This window comes from Aulonocara stuartgranti, assembly GCF_965226115.1.
Source record: "Aulonocara stuartgranti genome assembly, chromosome: 19".
Classification (NCBI taxonomy): Eukaryota; Metazoa; Chordata; class Actinopteri; order Cichliformes; family Cichlidae; genus Aulonocara; species Aulonocara stuartgranti.
This window is the reverse complement of record NC_138955.1, coordinates 10,771,838-10,795,011: the sequence shown is the minus strand read 5'-3', so window position 1 is coordinate 10,795,011 and position 23,174 is coordinate 10,771,838. Positions and strand designations below refer to the sequence as shown.

Sequence of the window (23,174 nt, the reverse complement as noted above, 5' to 3'; positions counted from 1 at the left end):
AGCTATTTTGCAGGAGTGAGGGAGAGTAGGATGGGGCTAAATAAAGAAAGAACAGGAAATTACACAGACAGGAAACATGAGACAAGTAAAACAAATAAGAGGGAGAACAGAAAAAAAACACGAGACGGAATAAAAGATTTTAAAAAGTAAGTAAGAACAACAAAAGTAAAGAAATCGGGGGCCAGTGAGTGAGGTGGGAGTTGAGCATAAGAAGGAGATAGAGGGCTTTCATTTGCCCACTGCCAGTTTGCTCCTTTCTGCACAGCTAGTGATAAAAGAGGCAGCCAACAGAGTCTCCTAATCAAGACAAACCTTCACCCCAAGCAGATGGGAGGGGAAGAAAGGACACAGAGTGGAAGAATGGAGCAAAGAAAGAGAGGAAGTGTTATTTTGTCTGTATGTGGATGCAAGCGGGATTTATAGAGCAGTTTGTGGTCAGGAGATACAGAGAGATGCTGGAACTGGGACTGTGGAGTCGCTCCAGGCAAGGTGCTCTGCTGAAATCTTCAGGCTGCTTAAGTGGAGGGAGATGCGGGGGTGTCGCCGTGCGTCTGTTTTCGCTGAGTGCTGTTGGGAGATGTTTACGACAGCCTAGACACACCCCATTAATAATATTGCCACTGAACACGCAGCCACTAGCTGCCCGCACGCATGTGTATGGGGTTGGTGTGCATGCGGAGCATGTGTCCCTGCGTGCATAAGTGGTCTGCACAAGCTCAGTCAAGCAGAACAAAGCACGTCTGAAGATCAAAACGAGGATGGCAAAGGATCCTGTTGGCGGGGTGAAAGTATTGTTGGTCAGGCAGCTCACGTCTGACGAGAGTGACGTACAGACACGTTTTTTTGTCTGTAGTTGTGTGTGACGTGTGCGCGTACGTGCAGAAATGTGGCAGAGTCTGAAACAAAATTAAGCATTACTGACTTGATTACGTGATTAGTAGAAATGGGCAACTGTTGTGATTAATTAATAATAATTCAGCTTGATGTCTTATTTTATGTGACAGCAGTTTTTAGATTAAAGATGTCATCTTCTGAAATATTTAGAGGACTAGCTTAACAGGGTTTTTTTTTTGTTTGTTTGTTTGTTTTTTTTGGGGGGGGGGGGGGTGTTATTGAAGAAGAGATTAATCAAGAAAAATAATCATGAATATATATTTGATCCAACCCTATAACTGTGGATCTTGTTCACACATAGACACAAACCTTAAGAATCTTTTATCCAACCTGAAAAGATTAATATTTGATTGAATCCAGTTTTGCCCTCTTTCAAAAGCTAGAAATTCATGCCTCCTAGCCCCAGTCAATAACAAAAAATATTTTTAAGTTGGAATTCAGTGAAATAAAAACTCGCACACACCATGAGATCAACAGGTATAAATAAGCAGAAGCTTCAGCAAACATCCATTCATCATCTTCTACTTATCAAAAGTTGAGTTGTGGTTGGAGCAGGCTAAGCAGGATATTCCTAATGTCCTTCTCCCCAGCAACACTTTCCATTTCCTCCTGGAGCATTCCTCCCAATCCAGATGAGATATATAATCTATCCTGTGGGTTGTGGGTCTACCCTGGGATCTCATCCCACTTGGATATGTGCAGAAACACTGCAGAGGGAGGCACCCAGGAGGCATCCTAACCAGATGCCTAAACGGCTTCAACTGGCTCCTTTTAACACAGAGGAGCAGCAGTTCTACTTCAAGCTCCCCAGCCTATCTTTGAACTCATACACCCTTCAGAGGAAACTCATTACCCAGATCTCATGACCATCAGTGAGGTCTGAAATCTAGATGGACTGGTAAATTGAAAGCTTCACCTCTTAGCTCAGCCTTCTCTTTACTACAACAGTCCCAAAACAACCACAAAGATACTGGATTAATCCGCTGGTCCACCTCACATTCCACCTTCCCATCACTCATAAGATCCCAGGATAGTTGAACTCCCCTTTCTGCTTCTCTCACCAGAACCCATTTTCCAGCAGAGAAACATGACCTCAGACTTTGAAAACCAGCAATATTTAAAGTGTCTGAAAACCTGTTTTCTCAGTTAGCTATTTAAAATTGAGTTAAATACAGAAATAGCTGAAGTTCGAAATGTGCTGGTTGTTTCTTTTAAAAATTGCCCCTGCTGCTTTTACCTGCACATCTCTTACCAATTTGAAGAAACAAAATTACAGATTAAAGCTGAAAGTGAAAGTGTCACTTGAAGGTCACATATCCATGCACCAAACAGGATTTTTCTCATATTTTAAGAGGTTGGTGGGATAACACATGCTATTTATGTTGCCTAGGAGATGCTGCTGAAACTAAATTGATGCAACCACTCTCACAGAAGCACCTGAGTTTGTAACTGCCTAACTCATGCAGGGTTACACAAGGTTATACGTTTATTTAGAGAGTGCACATTTCACGTTTTGCTTGGAGAGTAGGGCGTATTTAAAACTTTTTTATTAAATTACTGTATCTCCAAAAGACTGAAGTAAAAGTACATTAAAAAAAAACATGAAATAGGGAGCATGCTCTTTGATGTTTAATGTAACACAAGTCAAATTTACAGCAAATCCATTTGTTTTTCTTCAGTGAAATTTTAGGTTGCGTTCTTAGACTTTATATAAATGATGGCACCATGACATTGGCTATTGTTTGGAAGCTTCAACTTTAGCACCTTGGTCACAGTTTTTCTCTATTTTACTCATTTGGATCATCTATTACTTCACCTTGATATATATTTTATAATTAGGGATGGGTACCGGTGTCCGGTGCCATAATGGCACCGGTTCTGACATAAACGGTAGTAACCAGACCGAAAAGCAGCGCACATTTCGGTGCTTTATTTCGGTGCTTTTTTTATCCTGAGCTGTGATACACTTCTAGCCAATCATTTTACGTTTCCGAGGACAGTAGGCGGGGCCAGGTACGTACGTTCTTTTATGCAGAGCTACAGATTAAAAATGCCCAAGGCGAAGCGGTCAAAAGTCTGGCTGTACTTCACAGCAAAATATGCAAAATCAGCAGCCTGCAACAAGTGCTTTAAGCTGTGTAACAGGGCAGCCCTTCGCGGCTGGAAACACAGTGAGACAGACCAAGGCAAGTGTAGTGGAACAAAGTATTTATTTGCTATATGGCTCTCCTTACAACAATTAACTTGTCGAGCTTCTTCACAGCACAAAAAATCCACCTCTAATGACAACTGGCAGCCTTAAATATGTTCAGCTGTCACAGACTTAACCATTATTCCACTCTCAGGTAAATTCTTAAATCCCAACCTTCCACCACAGTATACAATATATCAATAAGAATAAATAAATACATAAATACATCTTCACATTTACATATTAATAAATATTTCACACTTTAATGTTACACCAAACCCAATATTATAAAAACCCAGAAACCCAAGCACAAAAAGATTCACCACACTCTTTACCAATGGACTCTCCCGGAACCTCTAAATGGTGTCTGGACCCCCGGGGAAACATTTGCCCAAACACCTTGAAGAGGACACAGGCAAGAAAGGTGAGTAATCATTAACTTACAAACACTTATTTGCACCACTTTTATCCCTAGATTTCACACACACATTTGCCTTAGTTTTCCTTATTGGTAAACCTTAATCACAATCTCAATCACCATTCTTCTCTCCTGACAGACAACCACCACATTCCTTGATGAGGAGCAGCTGTGCAGGATCTGAAACAAGGCTAGCAACTGATTTTAAAATTCCCAATAAATAGTCAATAAATATTTAAACTTCTTGTGTGCAAATCCATGCTTAAAGTGCAATGCTACATAAAGTGCTTGATAAGGTGCTTTTAATAAAGTGAAAGGTGTGCTCTAAAGTGCTATACAGACAATACAATATAAATAAATGCAGTAAGGGAGTCCTCTTCCTTACAAGCTGATACTGTCAAAGGAAGTAACACCAAGAATCCGATGAAACACCTGGCGACGCATAGCGTTTTGTTTTTTTTAAAAGCCGAGAAATGCGCCGTATTTGATGGCAGCAGCAGCCGTTCTTCTCTGCGTGAGTAGCTTAATGTTGTTCGTGTGTAATTTATGTTGAGTAGGCTAACCACATTATTACATTAATGCATGTAAGGTGAACTAGCAAACACCATCATAGCTACATGCGGCTGTCTTCTTGTTTGATGGCAGATACTCCCTTCACCCTGGCCAAAAAGGCTAAAATGACCAAAGAAAAAGAGGGAAACAGCTAAACATGAGAGGTTTTTGGACAAAGTTTGTATTTTTTCCATTGTTTAAGCACTGCTTCCAGCTAAGAGTGATACCATATATGCCCCATAGCTGCAGAAAAGGCTAACATTGTTATCTTTTTACAAAACCAGCTGAATATGAGAGGGTTTTGGACCAATTTTGTGTTCTCCATTCTTTAAGCACCGGTTTGAGCACCGTTTGAGCACCGGCACCGTTTCAAAAGTACCGATTTGGCACCGGTATCGGATAAAACCTAAACGATACCCATCCTTATTTATAATATTCCTCCAACTGTACTTTAAATTTCCTTCTTAGTGGCTTTCACACAATTGGAAAAACTACACCTACAAAGTAGCAAGAAAACCCACCTGTGCACAAAAAAAATATGTGCTTTACTTTTCAAACAGTAACCAATGTAAGAGTAAAACACCTGCAAATAGTCAAACCTCAATAACAGCAATGAATGTAGGCAATGAGCCATGAAAGTGACTTAATACAACCCATACTCACTAATAAGCTGGTGTGCTTAGGGGAACATGAACCCAATATTAAATGCACTTTTTACAAAAAATGTAACTGTAAAGTTTGAACAGATCATCTGTGTTTTTGAAATAAGCTGAGCTTTTTACAAACCCAGTGCTTTTAAGTAAAACTCGACGGGCACCGGTGTGTCTTTGAGTGTGTGGGGGGATTTGAGTGACAGTGAAAATGCGAACGTCTGGGGGAAAGAATCAAAACAAATGACAAGTGACTGCCCACTTGCATTTCAGTATTTGACTGAGTGCTCTAAAGAATTGTGGATGGAGATATGCTGATGACAGAAAAATGCTCTCTGTCTGTTTGAAAGAAAAAAAAAAAGCATGAGGAGCGAGACATACAGAGACAAAGCAGTGGACTCGGGAGAGGAGCCAAGAGATAAAGAGAAGAATGAACTGAAGCAGAAATTGAACGAAAGCGAAGGGATGACAGAGATAAAGAGTGGACTAACAGAGGAAGAGACCAGCGGCAATGGTGGGAGAGAAAAGACATTGGATGGGGAAAGAGAAAGGATGAGGGGGGAAGAGAAGACGAAAGGAAGCAGAATGAGAAAGGAAGGGTCGGTAAAGGAAGGAAAGAGCAAAGGGATGGAGACTTTGGCAGTCTTTGTCATGTAGGAAGCAGAGTGTGACAGCTACGTGAACCTTCGCTATTCTCTGTTTCTGTCCACAACCCCCATCGGGCTCATACACCTTGACAGCCCCATAACACACATACACACACATAAACACACTGACAAACAGCTGCCAAGTCTGAGCCAGCCACACACACACAGAGAGACACACACAAAACCCCTGTTGGTATGACTGTGTCTGTGACTGCAGTACAGATGAAATGAAACAAACAATCCCTGGAGGTTTGGTATAGCAATAAATTTTAAAGAGGGTCTTCTCTTTTGAGTCAAAGCTGAGGAACACATTTCTTTCACTTTTCACCTGTAGAAATAGTGGTCGTAATGCAAAACAGATCCCTTTTGAGTAAGTTGTGAAGGGCAGAGAGGCAATCCTCTCCAGCTATTAAACAACACTTGAATGTGCTGCTATAGAAATTAAAGCAATAAACACTGGTGGAAGATTGTACTTAAGTGCGTGACTTAATTAAAAATATTAGAGTTATATAATTTTATTGCCGTAACTACTCTGTATTTTATTGCTTTGTCTGCTCTCATTATTCCAACTGCTGCTGCTGGTGTTTTAAGCAAAAGGGGAAACTTCTAAGGCATTACCAAACAATTGATGATGATGAAGAAGAAACAATTTCTATAAATAAAAAACAGATTAATATTTAATGCACTACAATAATGATTTGCATTACTGGCTGCATAATTAGATAGACCTTTTAAGCTATCAGTTTCACATCTGTGACATTTAACTCTAGTTGAACTGTACTGTACACCCCTTGGTTTGTCTAAAAAAACAAAGCCGCGAGGATGTGTAAAAGAATGAATATAACTACAATCATGCAGTCATTAAAAATTGTACAAACACAACAAATCACATTAAACCTCAGGAAGTAGTAAGAGGGTAATAAAAAACAGAATAATTTGTGTTTATGCAAAAAAAAATAACACATTTAATGGAGTAGCTTACAACCATTTAAAGGTGCAGTTAGTAATTTTTATTTAGGTTATTTAATAGGAAAAAAGATATTATGCTCACAAATATACTTAGATTAGTGTGTAATTACATCTCCCAACAAACTGATGCTGTCTCAAGTGTGTACATGTGCGTGTGCATGTACATGTCTATGCATAGGAATAGTAGTGGTAGAATAGTTATGTTAAGCTATATAGTTTATGTCTTGGATATTTCCACAACCATATCCATAATCACATACTGTGTATGCTACCGTTGTATATAGTGTATTATCTTACTTATTTTTATTTGTTTGTATTTTATTTGTATTTTTTGTATTTTCCTTCTGATATCTGTACCTGAGCTGAGCTAACGCAAAAATTTTCCAGGCGTGGGATCAATAAAGTCTTATCTTATCTTATCTTATTAAATAAACTATTAAAAAACACATATAATAGGAGCAGGCACGGGTTTGTGGAAGCCACCATTTTCCTCATTAAATTTAAACGCAGCAGCCAAAAAGGACATGTCCCTTCCAACTAATCGTATTTGATGGAATAAGTCTTTTTTTTAAAACTTAATGTGGCTAGAGACCACCCTTATAAATAGTACACCAAAGGCAAAGAAGAGCAGATTAGACATGCAACCATTTCTGGACAGATGACAAGAGCTGGCTATACAACAACAGCTGGTTTTAAGCTAGCATTATGCCAGCTAATATTAGGTTTGAGTGTCCAAAAAGTCCACTAACAGTAGCTACGAGCAGCAAGAACAGCAGTCTTACTGACAGAAAAGTTCAGCATATCCTCAGTTCACCTCAGTATCCTTGTCATTGGTCAGAATGAGCGTCTCTGACTCATATTGGACTCGTACTGGACTCCTGTCACAAGGTTTTACAGTTTCCAACAGAGTAAATAAAGGTGGATGCTTCTCATCCGGCATTGGCAGCTGACGTAAACAGAGGATAGACAGCCTGCACAGTCAAGGAACAAATCTAGGGTTGATCCAGATTCGGTCCAGACAGCAGTACAAATACACTGGCTAGTCTCAGCCCAGCTCTTATGCCGTACAGTCTGTGCACAGTCTAAGTTTGTCCTAATAGGAGCCACCATAGCTGGGATAATGCACTCGAATTGGGCAAGGTAAGAAAACAGAACTCAGTTAACACCAATCTGCAATCTATTGACATCTAGTGGTGACATTTTTACACACAGTAACTTTAATTAGATAATTAAGATGATTTGGCATAAAAAGAAAAACAGAGGATATTACTTTCTATTCTATCTAGGACATGACTATTGAAACGGTGCATGGGAAAATACTTGACAAAATAGGATTTTGGCATCTGTGGTAGTATTTAAAAATTCAGAGAATCCAGAAATAAGGCTGAAAGGGATAAGGCTGAAACTAGTAATGAATGGCCGTGATCTTCGAACTCTGAGGCAGCACTGCATTTAAAACAGGCACCATTCTGAAGTGGAAATCACTGGGTGATGAATGACCACTGAGCAGATGGATTCAAATGGCAGAGGCAGACTATGGTGCAGACCAACCATTCGGTGAGTCATTCACCCCAAACAATTTACAATTCATAGACATGAAAACATGGTGTGGCTGAGGATCACCTTTGGACTCCACCAGCATCAGCGTACATGAATGTTGGTACTGTCAAATTTAAAATTAGCTTCTTTTTTTTTTATTAAATAAAATGAACAAAATGAATTTCTTTTGTTTCAATATTTGAAACAATATTTGAAACTAAATTAACTAAAGATAAGGTGCAAATTATTTGCAAATGATTGCATCTATTGTTTTCATATTCTACAGAACATTTCAACTTTGTTTTGGCAGCATTCTGGAACATAACAATGACTGCATCAGTATATAGCATGTAATGGGCAAAAGATTTGTACTATACAAAGGTCTCAGACTACCCCTCAATTCTTATGATTTTGCTAGGGGAAAAGAAATGGTGATGAAGTGTGCAAAAATACGTGGAAACATAGTATATCAGTATATAAGGCAGAAACAGAGTTGGCACAATTCTTATGAGCTTGGATGTCAGTATTTGGTATGACCACCTTTCTTCTTCAACACAGCGTGAACTCTCTCAGGCCAGCTTGTCATATCTTTAGGTAGTCCTCAGGAATAGTTCCCCAGGCTTCTTGAAGGACATTCACGCTCTTCTTTGGATGTCAGCTGCCTTTTTTTTTTAATTCTCTGTCAAGATGATCCCATGCTGCTTTAATACTGTTGAGGGCTGGGCTCTAAGGAGGCCAGTCTATGACTGATAGTGTTCCATTATGTGTTTTTCTAGCCAGGTATGCTTTTACTGCAATGACAGTGAGATCATTGACATGCTGAAAAAATTAAGCCGTTGCCAGTCAAGTTCTTTTCAGATACTAGTGCATGATGGATCAAAATCTGACTGAACTTTTTTTTGTTCATAATTCCATCAGTTTTGACAAGATCTCCACTGGCCAGAGCTGTGGAAAAGTCCTTGGAATTGAGGGTGTTATGCACACTCATGCGTGTGTGTGCATGAGCACAGCTGGGGGTGAAGTGTACTAGAAACCTCACAGTATCTTCCAACTATAAGGTATCTTAAGACACAGCAGTCAAAACCTTTATGTATCTATTTTTTGCATTTGGCATGATGCATCCCCAGCACCCCTATTTCCCACAGCCTTGCCACTGGCTGAAATTTTACCCCAAATCATAACGGAAGCTGCTCCATGTTTTACCTCTTTCCTGACCTCCTGCAATCATATTGACAATGATCTAAACCAGAGATTTCAAATTTCTTTTTTCCCTGTTTCCATTTCTTAAGAATGTCTTCTTCACAGCCTCCCTTCCACTGAGACCATTTCTGGAGAGGCTTTTACAGACAGTACATGGATCAACTGATTAACCAGATGCATCAGTCAGTTCTTTACTGGAATTTTTCCTATTTCTTGAGGAAATGACTTTCAGATAGTATTCATGTGTTGTAGTTACCCCCTTTTTTGTCCTCCATTTGTCCAATTTCCTTTTATGCTTGAATGATTTGTAAGTCAGTGTTAAGTGGCTTAACAATCAAACAAAATTCATCTGAAAATGTCCAGATACAAGGGTTGGAGTGAAAATGAGTCAAAGAAAACCTGAAGAAATATGTTCTACACCAGTTTAAAAATATATATTCTGGCTCCTTGTTAGCAAAATATAAAGACATGAAGGATGACTTAAGAGTCTTCCACAGAAGTGTATGAAAAAACAGTCTAAAACTATACCTGATTTTGACATTTTGTATATTTAATCAGATAAAAAAAAAGACATACTTTTATTTATTCTGTATTTTTTTCACTTCAAGATGTTTTTTCTTCACCATCCATGATGTGAAAGTGAAAAGTACTTATTAATACTGTCAAGAAAGTGATGCGATAACTACCTCCGACAGAAAGCTACACTTACATAATTAGAAAGGAACACTATCATCAGAGCTACCCGCTGTGGCGACCCCTCGTGAATAAGGGAGCAGCTAAGGTAGCTTTCTTTCTTTTTTAGTGTCACCAGAAGAACGGGATTCATAAAAGGGCTATAATATCAGTATGGTATCAATTTCCTGTGCACATGGAGTGGAACCAACCTTTGTTTGGCCTTTCAACAAAATAAGGTCTTGTATCTGTAACTGGAGGGTGTGAATTTGAAGTGAGCCCAGAGTGGATGATCAGCATCAGGCTTTGAAAAGTGTTTTGCAGCTAGTAGCTCTGGTGAGGCTTGGTGAGAGGAAGGTGTTTTATTTTTTACAGAATCTGTAAGTCTAGTTCCAGATTTAGAAAGATTGTGCTCACTTTAAAATATATTTCAAACAGGATATGCAAATGGCGTAAAACCTATAAAAACCTCTAAAGTAATATGCTATAGTGTTATAAATCTTATTTCTACAGTGGAGCACAATGTAGTGAAATTTAAGGGAGAAAAGGCTAAAGCAGAAATGAAATGGAAAAAAGACACCATTAACATTCATTTAGAGGGGCAAGAGAAGGGAGTTTGATGCACAAGTGAAGAATAATAACACAAGAAGTTAATTTTGACATTTTCACATCTACTACATTTACTCCTCACAGCAGAACCAGAAGTCCAAGATGTTGTGTTGGACCAAGACCTCATAAAGAGAATTTCATTTACATAAAAGTAATTTACAAGACAATAATTCATCACCACGGTCTGAGCACTGCCATGTGACTGTAACCAAAGGGAATCTAACCAACATAAGAAGCAGTCAGGTAAAATATGTATATTTGCATACTTGCCACTGAAGGAACTCTAAAGGGTGGAGTCAGATTTGATCCCACTCCATTCCTTAAGCTGGGATCAGACTATTTGATATCAGCCTTAAAATGGCCTGACTCACAGAGAATGGGGTGGAGTTGGAGCATTTGGAATGGAAATGAGTATCAGATGTGACATATACAATTTGTCTAGAATGCCTTATAAGGTCTCAAGAGGCAGACCTAACTATTTTCATTATCATAAATAGAATTAAAAATTCAAGAATCATACATGTTTCTAAAACTGACTTTCCAAACAGCTGCAAACTCCATTCTGAGTTATGTTGGCGAGAAGCACATTTTCTCTCCAGCAACGTAGCTTTCGACTTACAAGACTGATGAAGACTGTGTAAGCAAGTAAAGTAGACTGTGGAGATATAATCTTAAATTTCTTTCCTTTCCACTCTCATGTTGTTAGGGTTTGTCACCAGAACCACTTTGTTACATAGAAAAATCTCATACCATGTCACACAGGTATATTTATTTCAGCAGCAAAGAAGGGGACAGAACACGTGCATTCATCCTCCTGATAAAAACATGAAAAGAAAGAAACACCACAACATTACTCATTGAAGAAGCCTCTAATAAGGCTGGGTATTTGTTAAATCCACCAAAATATGATTATGAATTATGAGTTAATACAGCTCCGCCAGATGGGAAAAGGAGGAAGAGTTCCAACACGAGGATGTTTTTTCTTTCTCAAAATGTCTGAAAACCAAGTTCTAAGGCACTGCTGAGAGTTTAGAAAGGTTGTTCCCAGTTTACTAACTACTCTCAGAATAAGAAGAAAATAATTTTATCTTAAATCAGCCTCGATTCTCGCTCCATAAGCTCATCACTGATGCGTTTGACATGTTTCGAAATCACAGGAAGTTTTGAACATATGCGGAAATCTTTCTGAAACACATCTAAGTTACTGAGATAAAATCATTAATCATCTATGCGCATTTAAGCAATTTTCTTCCCCAAACTCAAGACACAGAAGCAGACTGATATCAGACAGAGCTGCCAGCTTGTTACACTCTGACCCTGAAGTCTGAAACCAAACAAACATAAAAGAGTAGAAAAGACTAAATCGTGTCTCAGCGGGGATGATATTAAATTAGAACATTTAAGAATAATTATTTGAAACCCTGATGGTTGGCAGCTCTTTCTGCATCTAAAACAAGCACTAGTAGGGAAAATTAATTGAATGGGAACTTTAAAAAGGAAAGACTAATGAAGAACGACTGCTACATTTTCCTGAAGGTCACACGGGTCATGAAAGACCACTTGGTTGTGTGTCTTGATCACCTATTGCTATACCTCTGGGAATAACATCTAATCTTTTCTATGCTTTAGATCTGATTAGAGTTTGTAGTTATAAACTTCTTGGGTAATATCGAAAGAAGCTTCAAACAACGCAATACTTAAAGTTGATCCACTGTGTGTTCTGTAATACAACCTCCAACAGCTTTAGCTGGGGGGGGGTTTCCACTTTTATACAGAGCTGTTGTCCAGGTGAATCTTGGGACACTGTATTTGCACTCTATAGGTGGAAATACTTTGCCAGAAAACAGTTTATTTATGATTCAATCTGAAGACTGTAAACCGTAAATCTTCTTTTTCCAGAGGCCATCTGCCCTTTGGCAAAGTGCAACTGTCTGACTTTGGTTTTACTGCAAAAAAAAAAAACACCGAGTTAGACACTATCTTCCTGAGGCATGACTGTAGCTCTCAGGTTGGTTACCTTTAGCACACGTATTTACATCTGTGTCTGTGTCCTCTTTCAGGCTATGGTATTGGCCTTCCCCAGGGTTCTCCTCTAACCCGTAATGTGTCAGAGTTCGTCAGTCGCTACAAGTCTGACGGTTTCATGGACATGCTACACGACAAATGGTATAAGGTTGTACCCTGCGGAAAGAGAGTCTTTGCAGTCACTGAGGTAAGTCATCCGTGGGAGTGTGTGTTCATGAATTGTGTACGTGTGTTGTGTGTTAAGCAAAGCCTTCTGCTGCTGTACTTCTATAAATGAGTCTCCCTTTGGGACACAGACTGGATTGCCTGCCAGCTAGGCACACATACACTGACAGACAATTTCACACACACACACACACAAACAAAGACATACAATCACATAAACTGACCTTAACCAGAGTTACAGGCACGCACTGTCTGAGTGTCGATTCTTATTTGTATCGTGTGGGTGCTACAGTACTCTGAGTTCTTGCCCTCCCTTTTACTTGCACTCCTTTTAAAGGACTGGAAATCTCTAGACAGAGCAAAATGTCCGTATCTACATCTCTTGTTTGCGAATCGAGAAGCTATTCAACTCCCTTTGGCCATCTCTTTTAAATCCCACTTCAAAGTTAAACCATAATATAGCAACAAATGCAATTATGCAGTCATAGGTTTCTCCAGTGAAACGAAAACCTTAACTTCACCCTGCATCGGAAAGCTATTACTTTTCATCCCATTTGAAGCGCAGAGAGCTGGCTACTTTCTAACAATGTAGGCGTTGGTGTGAACCTGCCCTCTGGATTAGGAGCAAAAGGAGGTCAGTGTTGTCACTGATGAATTTGTGGTGTCAGCATGGGGCTAATTGCCATCGGAGACAGTGCAGAAATGAGTCGGGTGGAGGAAACATGATTAGAGAGCATTGCTCTTGTCCCTGCCTCTTCCACTTCCTCCAGGCCGATGAATGCCTCATACGAGATAGACATTATGTCAGGGTGGGTTTAGGCAAATCAAATAGGGAAAAGCTGCTCTTCAATTAACCATCGTCTCTTTTTACCATCTCTGTACTAACTGCTGTTTCTTCCTATTACTCTCTTTTATGCCTCCCCCGTTTTCTCTGCTGCCGCGCTGCTCTGCACCCTTTTCTTTCCAAAAATGTCTTTTACGCTGTTGTCCTCTTCTCTTGACTAATATTCTTATGGGCTTACACGGCCAAACTAGATACACAACAGCAGAATATCAAGTGCTCGTTTACAAAAAGTGGCCTAAATGGTAATTATGTAAATATAAATCATCAATCTCTGTATTTTCCTCTCTGTCGGCTTAAGTCTTCAGTAATCTGTGTCACTCCCCCAACTTCTCCCTCACTCTCTCTCTTTCATGCTCTCTTTCTGTCACCGCCCCCTCAGACTCTACAGATGGGAATCCAGCATTTCTCAGGCCTGTTCGTGTTGTTATGCATGGGGGTAGGTGGAGCCTTGCTGACCTTGGCAGGTGAACACACTTTCTATCACCTGGTCATCCCTCGCCTCCGGCGTAGCCACACACTTCAGTACTGGCTGCACACCAGCCAGGTGAGTAAACATAAGGCCACACCATCTTTCATGCTAGCAAGACATGCCATGCACTTGAGCACAAAGAGTTATGCTCAGACATTTAAAACTCACATGATCTCTCGTGCACACCAAAGACACGCATAGGAGCACAGTCAAAGGCTATATGCATGTGTGCTCATATGTATATTGCTGTTGGTGAGACATCCTTACCCCCTGGAGCTCACACTTTTCTTGCAGATAACCAACGCCCTCTACTGGTTACAAATTAAAAAGTCAACAATTAGACTAAATGTTCCTAAAGCTGAATTGTCTGTGATAGCAGACATATTCAATTAAACATGTCTTTCCATTAAGTTAATTACATTAATTAATACAAATTAGGTTCTTGAATAGTCAATTTGTAAGTAAAAAGTTAATAAATCTTACCACTGGCAGTGTTTTATTAATTGATTTATAAAGACACATTATGCATTCGTGCCTTTGTTTGTTTAGCCTTTTCTCAGACAGATGAAGAGACAGATCGTTATATGAAGCTATTTATACAGATTTCATCTGCAAAATAATTTTAAATATTCGTTATTTTACATAAAATTCAAATATGTTATATTTTCTTCACAAAGTCAGTGTATAAATGTGAATTGCAGGAAGTTTCTGACAGCAAATGTGTGTTTATGACAACATCCACCAAAGAAACAACAAATTGAATATTTAAAGGTCATATTTTGTTTTTTTTATGAGGCTCTGGCCATTACCAAATGAGGTGCCAGTGGCAACATTTTTTGAGTGAATAATGGAACTAGCAGTGTAAATATCAAGACTGCTCATATTGCTCATATTCGTTTGCTACATCTCTCTAAAAGGGCAACCACTCGCGGGCAGCCTCTAGCATTCATCACAAAAGAAGCTCCGCTATGAGGCGTTGGCATCTGTGTCAGACCCTCAATATTATTCTTATCTTTAGAATAAGCCTCATTTCCCGCAGGAAATATTAAAGCATAGTCACACTTTAAAGTTGTTTTTTTGATCATGCTAACCTAAGCATTTTGATACTTAAATGAAAAAGGCCTCAAGCAACTGACGCGTTAACTTTAAGCAGAAAGGAACCGTCTCTCACTGAATTGCAATTATTAGAGTAAATTATTCAAAAGTGCACTATAGCAGGAACGGTTGTCACAGATGTTCTCTGCAGCTGGATAGAATAATAACCCTTGCAAATTCATCTCTCCTGATTTATTTCAAATCTGATGGTGTCTTAACAGATTCCATGTTACTAATCATCTTCTCTGCTTGCAGAAAATTCACAGAGCCCTGCACACCACATATGAGGATGTTGGAAAGGAAATGGCCGGCCTTGATCAAAAGTAATGAATTCACTAAGTGATTAATGCACCACTATGTTGTCTATTTTCTTCTGTTTGTGTGTTTAACAGATGTCACTTTGTTGTTGGAAGCGCAAAAACTGATTATTTTACTTCATAAAAATAAAAAAAGAGAGCGTGACTTTTTGTTTTTGGGAGGCAAATGTTTATTTGTTTTCTTGCTTTAAGTTGGTTAATAACAATAATATGAAGCAGCAAGCTAAAAATAAAGCCATAAAGACTGGAAATGGACAATAAAATCTACTTACCAGCACCTCTCAGCAAAGCTCAGTAATTAAAGCCGTTATATCTTGTTTAATCTGAGCTTGGCAGCTGCTGACAATTTCATATGTACAGTCTAGAGTCTTATCAATCTCATCATCTAACCCTCTGCTAGAAAATGAATAAGCATATTTTGCCCAAACGTCAAACTATTTTTTTTCTTAAATAATCATATTAGAAGCAGGTTAGACCCTTCGTGCTACTGTGGCAGATTATTACATTTCTATGACTTGATAACAAAATTAATTGTGAAGGAGATATTTTTTTTGTGAAAGTCCTGTAATGGGTTTAAATCTTTTATTTAATTTAAAAAAGAAGCCCTAACAGATAAATTATAATTGAGACAAAAGATGTAGTGTTTAGTCAGTTAATATCACTACACTCTACATTTGGTTTACTGGGTATAATTATCCTACATTATATATAAAAGTCCTTGCATTGCAGTACAGCATATCTGATTCTGTGTATTCCCTTTGCTGTGATCTTTCTCTCTTTCACCAGCCCCTCTTGTATCTCGGAGAACTGCACCCTACACAGGAAACAGCATCAGCCTCCTCCACCATCCCCTCCCACGTCAGCTGGGGACACGGGCAACTCCTCACCATCCAATGAACCCAAGGAGAAACGTGTGCACTTTGACCTTGAAACGCTTCACAGCTACCGCCTGCGCACACACACCGCCTCAGTGCGCGGCAGGCCTGGGATGGTTGGCCGTCCTGGACTTGGCCTCGGAGGGTTGGGGCTTGGCAACCTGGGGAGTTTTACTTCTCCTCCACAGATTAGCCTCCATGTCAACGGGGGCCCTGTCTCGACTCTGGCTTCCACAGGTTTGGTGCTGTCTCCCATGGGAACCAGAGGTGCTCAGACGAGCTTATGGGAAGGGGAGCTCCAGGAGTTGCAAGCAAAGATCGAGATATTCCGCACCCAGCTGAGAGAGGCTCTGGCTAGGAGAGCTGAGATCCAGAGCAGTCTGGAGAGAGAGAGGAGTGGACTGGTACGCAGGGATACTAGTCTTGATAGGGACAGGGACAGACAGAGGATACAAACTATTAATACAGACAGAAGTAGCTCCACTCAGCCCAGGCTCCCTGAGAGAGACAGGACCAGCCAGCTGCAAACCCTGAATAATCAGCAGACTGGGCGGGCTAACCAGTCAGGTGGGCCTGGGACTGTGGAGCATGGGAGAAGCAGCCAGTTAAACACAGTTAACAGTTTGGACAGAGGCAGAGCCAACCAAGTGCGCCCTGTTAATACTTTGACAGGAGAAAGGACTGTCCAGTCGCGCACGTCCACTAGTTTGGAGCGAAGTCGAGCCAACCAACAAGGTGCTGGAAATACAACTATCCAAACACGGAATACTTCTAGCCTGGACAGACAGAAGGCTAACCTATCACGTGCACTGAACACTTTGGAGAGGACAAATGCTAACCAGTCGACTGTAAGCAGTGAGACTTGATTAACTCCTGACCTGTAGGACTGCAACAGGGTTAGTGAGGTATTGCTTGCATAGCCGCGGGAAGATGGCTTTATTGGTATGGGTTACATTTATGTGGCGTTTGCTGAACTATAACAGTACGTGTTTACTCACAATGTTACTTACTGCAACCTAATAATTTTCATGCTGAGAATTATTTCCACACTTACTTAAAAATGCAACTAAAAATATTTTTCTGCAAGTGAAGAGCTGATGTCATCCATGAAATATTAATTAAGCAATGTAATATTTAAATAAAAAGCAGAACATAACCCCATTAACATCCCGACATACCAGATCCGACAAACTGAAATGGGAATCCAGAAACCACGGTGCTTACTGTGGAAAACAGTAGGTCACATGAGGAATCGCTGTAGGAACTATAATAAATCAAAAATGTGGTGTGTTGTGCTGGCTGAAAAGGCCTACAAGCACATATGGATAATTGCAAAAGCACAGAAAAATCACAATTAACGTTAACTAAATTGAATGAATCCACATACACATCCAATACATAGGATAAGAAAAAGAAACAAATTAGCATATTTCAATTAACCAATATAATAATTTCCTAAAATTATGAATGATGAAAATAAAAGTGTTGCACAATCCCAAAACAATTCTCTTTTGGGGCAACAATCCAGATCCCATGAAACTGAAGCAAGCCTTACGTGCATTGACGCTTTGCATCTTTGCTTATGTTGTTCTGCAGTAGATATACCCAACGAGTCAAATACTCTTTTTGGATATTTTTATATGCTTCTCTCCTGTTACAATACGTCACTTTGTGAGATGGTAATTCTCCTCTGCTAGTAACTTTAAAAAAACAAACTGTTTTTGAATTTGCAATAATTTGAAAGTCTGCAGAGTGAAATAGTTTAAAGCCATTAAACCCAACTATCCTGAAAAGTTTAGTTATAAAAAGGTGACTTTCCCCTGACCCAGTGATTAAAAGACATAAGGGATTTCAGCTTCAGCAAAGCTTGTACCACAAATATTAGCTCTTAAGGCCACGGAAGGTCTATTAAAAAGATGCAGTCAGGACAATGCGGGTTCTAGTGTTGTGTTTTTCTAGTTTGGCCAATGCTAGAGCTGTTCATCTCAGCCTCTGCTGAGTTTTTAGCATCTTTTTTTATAAGCTGCCTCACGTGACTACACCACCTTTATAAAAGTGCAATACTAAATCAAAAACCCCTTTAATTTTCTGAATAGTGTGTCTGGGGTATGGGTTTGGAATAAATGTATCCACTATTTTTCATTACTAAAACAATCATGTAAAAAACACTGAGTGTGGATTGCAATTTACTCAGTACCTGCAGATCTGATAGGTGAGATTTCATCTTTTTAACATATCTTTGAAATAGATGTATGCTTTTACACATTTTCTTCTCCACTTTTTTTCTATAACGTAAATTAAGTTCCATGCTTTAAATCAGCCATTGGGAGCTACGAAGATCTGAGGTTCTTCAGAAACTGGCTGCATGTGGGACTCGCTTTCAGTTACTCAGTCCACCACTGGATGGCACTGAATCCCTGCTTCCTGCGGCTATGGACACTGGCGAGTGTGTGGATTCAGGTTTTATTCCAGCAAAATGACAAACAGATGAATTTAAGCAATTAACTTCTGAAGAAACAATGGCAGACAGAAACTGAATATTGCCATGCAGTTCTCATGGAGAGCAGAGGATCTGGGAAATAAGGTTTTACGAACTCGCTCCAGCACTATACAATGTAACGACACCTAACTGTATTGGGATAGTCAGTCTTGTGTGTCTCTCAGTTCTTTAAGCAAGCACTGGGGATGTGACAGCAAGTTTAAGAAAAAACTGATAGCAGTGAAAGTTAACATGGCTGATGATGGTACTGATGTACATTTAAATTTTTCAAAATCTGGTGTGGTGTGAAGTGGTTGTGTTCACATCCCATGGTGTCTATGAGGAAAAAAAAACATTTTAAATCTTTATTGAGAAAGAGCTTGTTGTACTGGATATTTAAAGAAATACTTTTAAAGTTACCCGTCATAAAAATTATATAGGGCATATTATTGAATTTTACCATAAATGGTCATCCTCATGTTTTGAAATAAACATTTATATACTTATTTTTCTGGCATTATTTCATATTTTGAATGGAAACAAAGGACAGCAAAAAATGTCGAGCTTTTCTTATTATTTAAGGACAGGAAACAGCAGTAAACACTGTAAGCAAGTTGCTTTAATGGATTTGAACTTAGTCAGCCGTATTTAACTATTTTTATTATTTAATGCTTTTTACAGATAAAGCTGCTTCGTCCTGTCACAAGTGTCAAAGCGATTAAAAAGTTCAGAACCAAAAATGTTAATAAAAAAAAACTTTGTAATCAGGAAACAGCATTTTCTCTAAAGGTGTAAGAGCATAGCAGCACATCAGACTCAACATGTGTTTCCTACCAATTCGTTTTATTTTAGAACAACTATCCAGTGTGAGTAAGCATGACCCAGTAAATGATTAGCAGGTTCTTAAAGGATTGTTGGTCTGTTTGGCATCATTTATGGACAAAAAATAAGTAGAATCCTATATATATTGTTACTTTTTGGACAGTTTTTACTGACCAAAATTTTTATCTCAGAGAACTTTTTATACCCTTTAGTTTAATGGTCAGGAGATCCATCTTTCTTTCTGTACTGATAGTCTGGGCTGTCTGCCACTGTGGTAAACAAAGCAGTAAACCTGCACTCTTTCCTTTTAATGTGCCACAGTGTTCCCAGTCCTCCATTAAACAATGACGTTTTGAGGTGTATCTGGTCTCTTGACAGAACTGTTAAAATGTTAGTAGCAGAAGGCCATTTTAGTCACAACAACAAATGCATTAAGAAGAACGAACACTGACAGCATAGAACTGCAGAGTCAAAGTCAAGCTGCAGAATATATCTGTTCTATCAAACTAACTGAACAAATCCTAACCACTGTGCCTCTGCTATAGCAAATTATTACCATGGAGCACTTAAGCATTTGATTTGTGTGAGAATTGTGGGTGATTATGATTTTTGGCTTGTCGAAATGTTGATAAAATGTGAACACTTTGTAAGCCCTCAATCAATATCCTTATCACATTTTAACATGCTGGAGCCAATAACACAGTGAAATCCTCCTCTTATCTGCCACGAGCCCTATCAAAGTAAAGTGCAGTCTGGAAACACAAAAGGAGCACAGAATCAATGGTATCACAACCTAATAGACTTGTCAAACAAATGCCAGGGTTCCTGAGGCTACTCAAGTAAAGGTTTAAGCACTACTTCACCTCAGGGTATAATGGCTTTGTTTAACTTGTCATGTAATGACAGCTCTTAGCCACACAGTGGCACTTGAAGCTGTCCCTAAGCACAAGAGCATAGACTGTGGAGTGGCATTACCTGCACAGAATGACTTACCACTGAGGACATTATGTTGACAGTGTGACAGAGGCATGCACTTATTTACTTTTGGGAAAAGAAAAGCCACCTTCAGTGAGAGTGCATCCTATATTATGTGATTATCTCTGCATTCCCATGTTCATTTGCTAGTCAGCCAAACATCAACCACCCCATGAAGTGCCGGCCTACATAACATGCCAAAACAAATCACTGTTTCAGATTTCTCTATTGATTGTCTTTCAAATTACAAGGGAACACAATCAGAGCTATATTAATATTCTTTTAAAATCCCGTTTGCTATTTGAGACTGAAAATTGAGTGCTTATATGAAACCTGACACTTAGTGAAGCCAAAGCTGATATTGATACCACAACTGTGTAACACAGAAGAGCAATAACAACTTGTGTGTTGGTTGAAGGAGATGATAGATAGATGGATGGGGGCAGGCGCTGATTTAGTTCCACTACGTCAACCACGCTGGATAAAGTGAAGATCAATCTTTCATTTTCTGCACTCACATGGTTGGATTCTCCCTTATAATAAAATAAGCATGGCTTCTGTGTCAGGTGTCTTCAAAGCACGCAGGGTAAGCTGAATAGGTTGTTTAAAAAAAGCAATCAGAATCGAGTTGTAAAGTTGGGGTTTGCATGGATGGATGGGTAAATGTGCTGGCATGCAATGATAGAATTAATATCTTTCATGTGCACTTGATCAACATGAAAGTCTGCATTTACTGTAACATGTGTATGCTATGTGCGCACTGCAAGAAGCTCTGTGCATGCATTAGCCATGTAAACATGCGCTGCAAGTCTGGGTCTGGATGTCCACATACATGTTTGTATCTGAACAGAGATGGTTGCCCTTTCGCTCAGACGAAATAATTGGGTCACATGTGTGAACACCAGTCGAGGAAAATTTTAATCAAACTTAAGAATCCCCATTGTACATCCCCTCCAGCAATCAATTACCATCCAACTGGGGTAAATGGTAAAGAGTGCTGATAGCGCACTAACTCCACTAGAGAAAATGCAATTGTGGTGATGTGTGGCTTTCACAACTTCTATAACTGTGTTCATAATTATCAAAATTCACCACCTTGAGAAAAGTGTAAGTGTCTGTGGGAAGCAGAAAAGAGCGTTCAAGCACCTCCACCCCCCTTCTTTTAGTGCTTTGTGTAGTGGGTAAATAGGAGCCAGAGAGTGTGAGTGATGAGTTTATTAGCTCCTGCCAGCTGTGACCAGCCCTTGGGTATTATTGGTGGGTTGGTTGCATGGTTTGTGTGCGATGCTGTTTAGGTGGGGGCTTCAGGCAGGGCAGGGGGGAACAGGAGGGGCGCAGGGGATGGAGGCGGAGACGGGGGAGTACCCCATGAGAACCAGAGAAACTCCCTGGCAACTGGAGACAGGATAAACACTAAATGGGGCGCCCCCATTCATCTAGCACCAAGCAGTGTCACACAGCCAAATGACAGAGATTGAGAGAGAAGGGGTGAGTGGAGGGGGTGCAAATATCTGAATGAGTGTAAAGCCACTGGAGGCTGGTCAGCAGGAGACTTCCTGAACTGCACCTACTCAAATTAGTCGGCCACGATATTAACATATGGGATGCCAGTGTCCCTGAATGTATCACACTTAATTATTGACCTGCCAGACGTGGAATAAAATATTTTTTTTCTTTAAATTAGGAAAGGTGTGTGGGTGCTGTGGGTGTGGATGGTTAAGTTCAGTTTTCACTTCCACTGAGAACTGATAACCGTGAGAGCAGAAGACTACAGATCTCTTAGAGAGCATCTTTTGCAAGCACGTGTGCCACCGACACAACACATGCACGCACGTGTGTGCGCACAGCCGAGTCTTTGATGTTAATTGCCGCAATGTCATTCATGATGAGTCAGTAAACCAGAGGTGTCGGTAGAGCTATCACAAAGTGCGTGAGCGCGTGTTCACGGTCCTCACCGCACCGGTTCCTTCAGGGGAATTTAAATGCACCACGGTGGTCATCCGCCTGCCACACCCTTTAGAGTAAACAAAGGCGGACACAACTGAGCCACAATCCTTGGGCGATGACCGAAAAATCTCAGGGCCAACAAATGACTCTGATGGCATTTACAGAAGCGCGGGGCGTAGCTGATGCTGAGCCTTAATCATATTTGTTTGTGAAACGTTCTCGTTCTAATAGATTAGAGGTTATCTCCCAAACCGCCCCCTCACTTTTACGCACACATGCGCAAGTTTCGTGTGCTCCTCTCACACACTGCACACGTACACATACCAAAATATACCCCTTTGTCTTGGTCGCCTCACGGCGGTAGCCCCGTAACAGGAATTCAGCGGAGATAGAAGCAAGTGTGTGGACCAGACTGTCTCCTCCCCCCATGGTAAGCGCACACACCATGATTCTCCTCCCCCTGTACCCCCACCTCCCCTCCTCCACACCCCTGCTCTCCCCCCACGCCTTTGTGTGTGTATGTGCGCTCTGTGAGGCTGACTGCGTAACCCGAAAACCGTGTGACGGATGCTGTGCATTTAAAATCAGATTTAATTTTTTTAATTTTTGGGGGGAATTTCTTACTTGTTACTGTTTTGTATTTTGTAGGAAAGGGGGAACCTGTATGGGCAAATAAAGGGGAGGAACCGGGTGGACGCACGTGAATCTCTCACTTTATTCAAAGCCAGGAAATTTAAAGGAAAGGAACGCGTTACCAGCAAGTGCGGCAAATTGGACTTTCCACCATCAGCAACCCTCCTCTCTCTCTCTCTCTCTTCTC

At 40.0% G+C, this 23,174-nt stretch overlaps 1 protein-coding gene across 1 annotated transcript in view; it reads left to right on the top strand.

Moving 5' to 3' along the window:
* Positions 1 to 19,435, top strand: part of grin3ba (glutamate receptor, ionotropic, N-methyl-D-aspartate 3Ba) — a 90,187-nt gene extending 70,752 nt beyond the window's left edge. Inside the window, exons 9-12 of the mRNA XM_082515465.1 lie at positions 12,402 to 12,553; positions 13,755 to 13,919; positions 15,195 to 15,262; positions 16,043 to 19,435. Of these exons, the coding sequence (XP_082371591.1) occupies positions 12,402 to 12,553; positions 13,755 to 13,919; positions 15,195 to 15,262; positions 16,043 to 16,997 (1,340 nt within the window). The 3' untranslated portion in view covers positions 16,998 to 19,435. The remainder of the gene's footprint in view (positions 1 to 12,401; positions 12,554 to 13,754; positions 13,920 to 15,194; positions 15,263 to 16,042) is intronic.
* Positions 19,436 to 23,174: the final 3,739 nt, after the last annotated feature.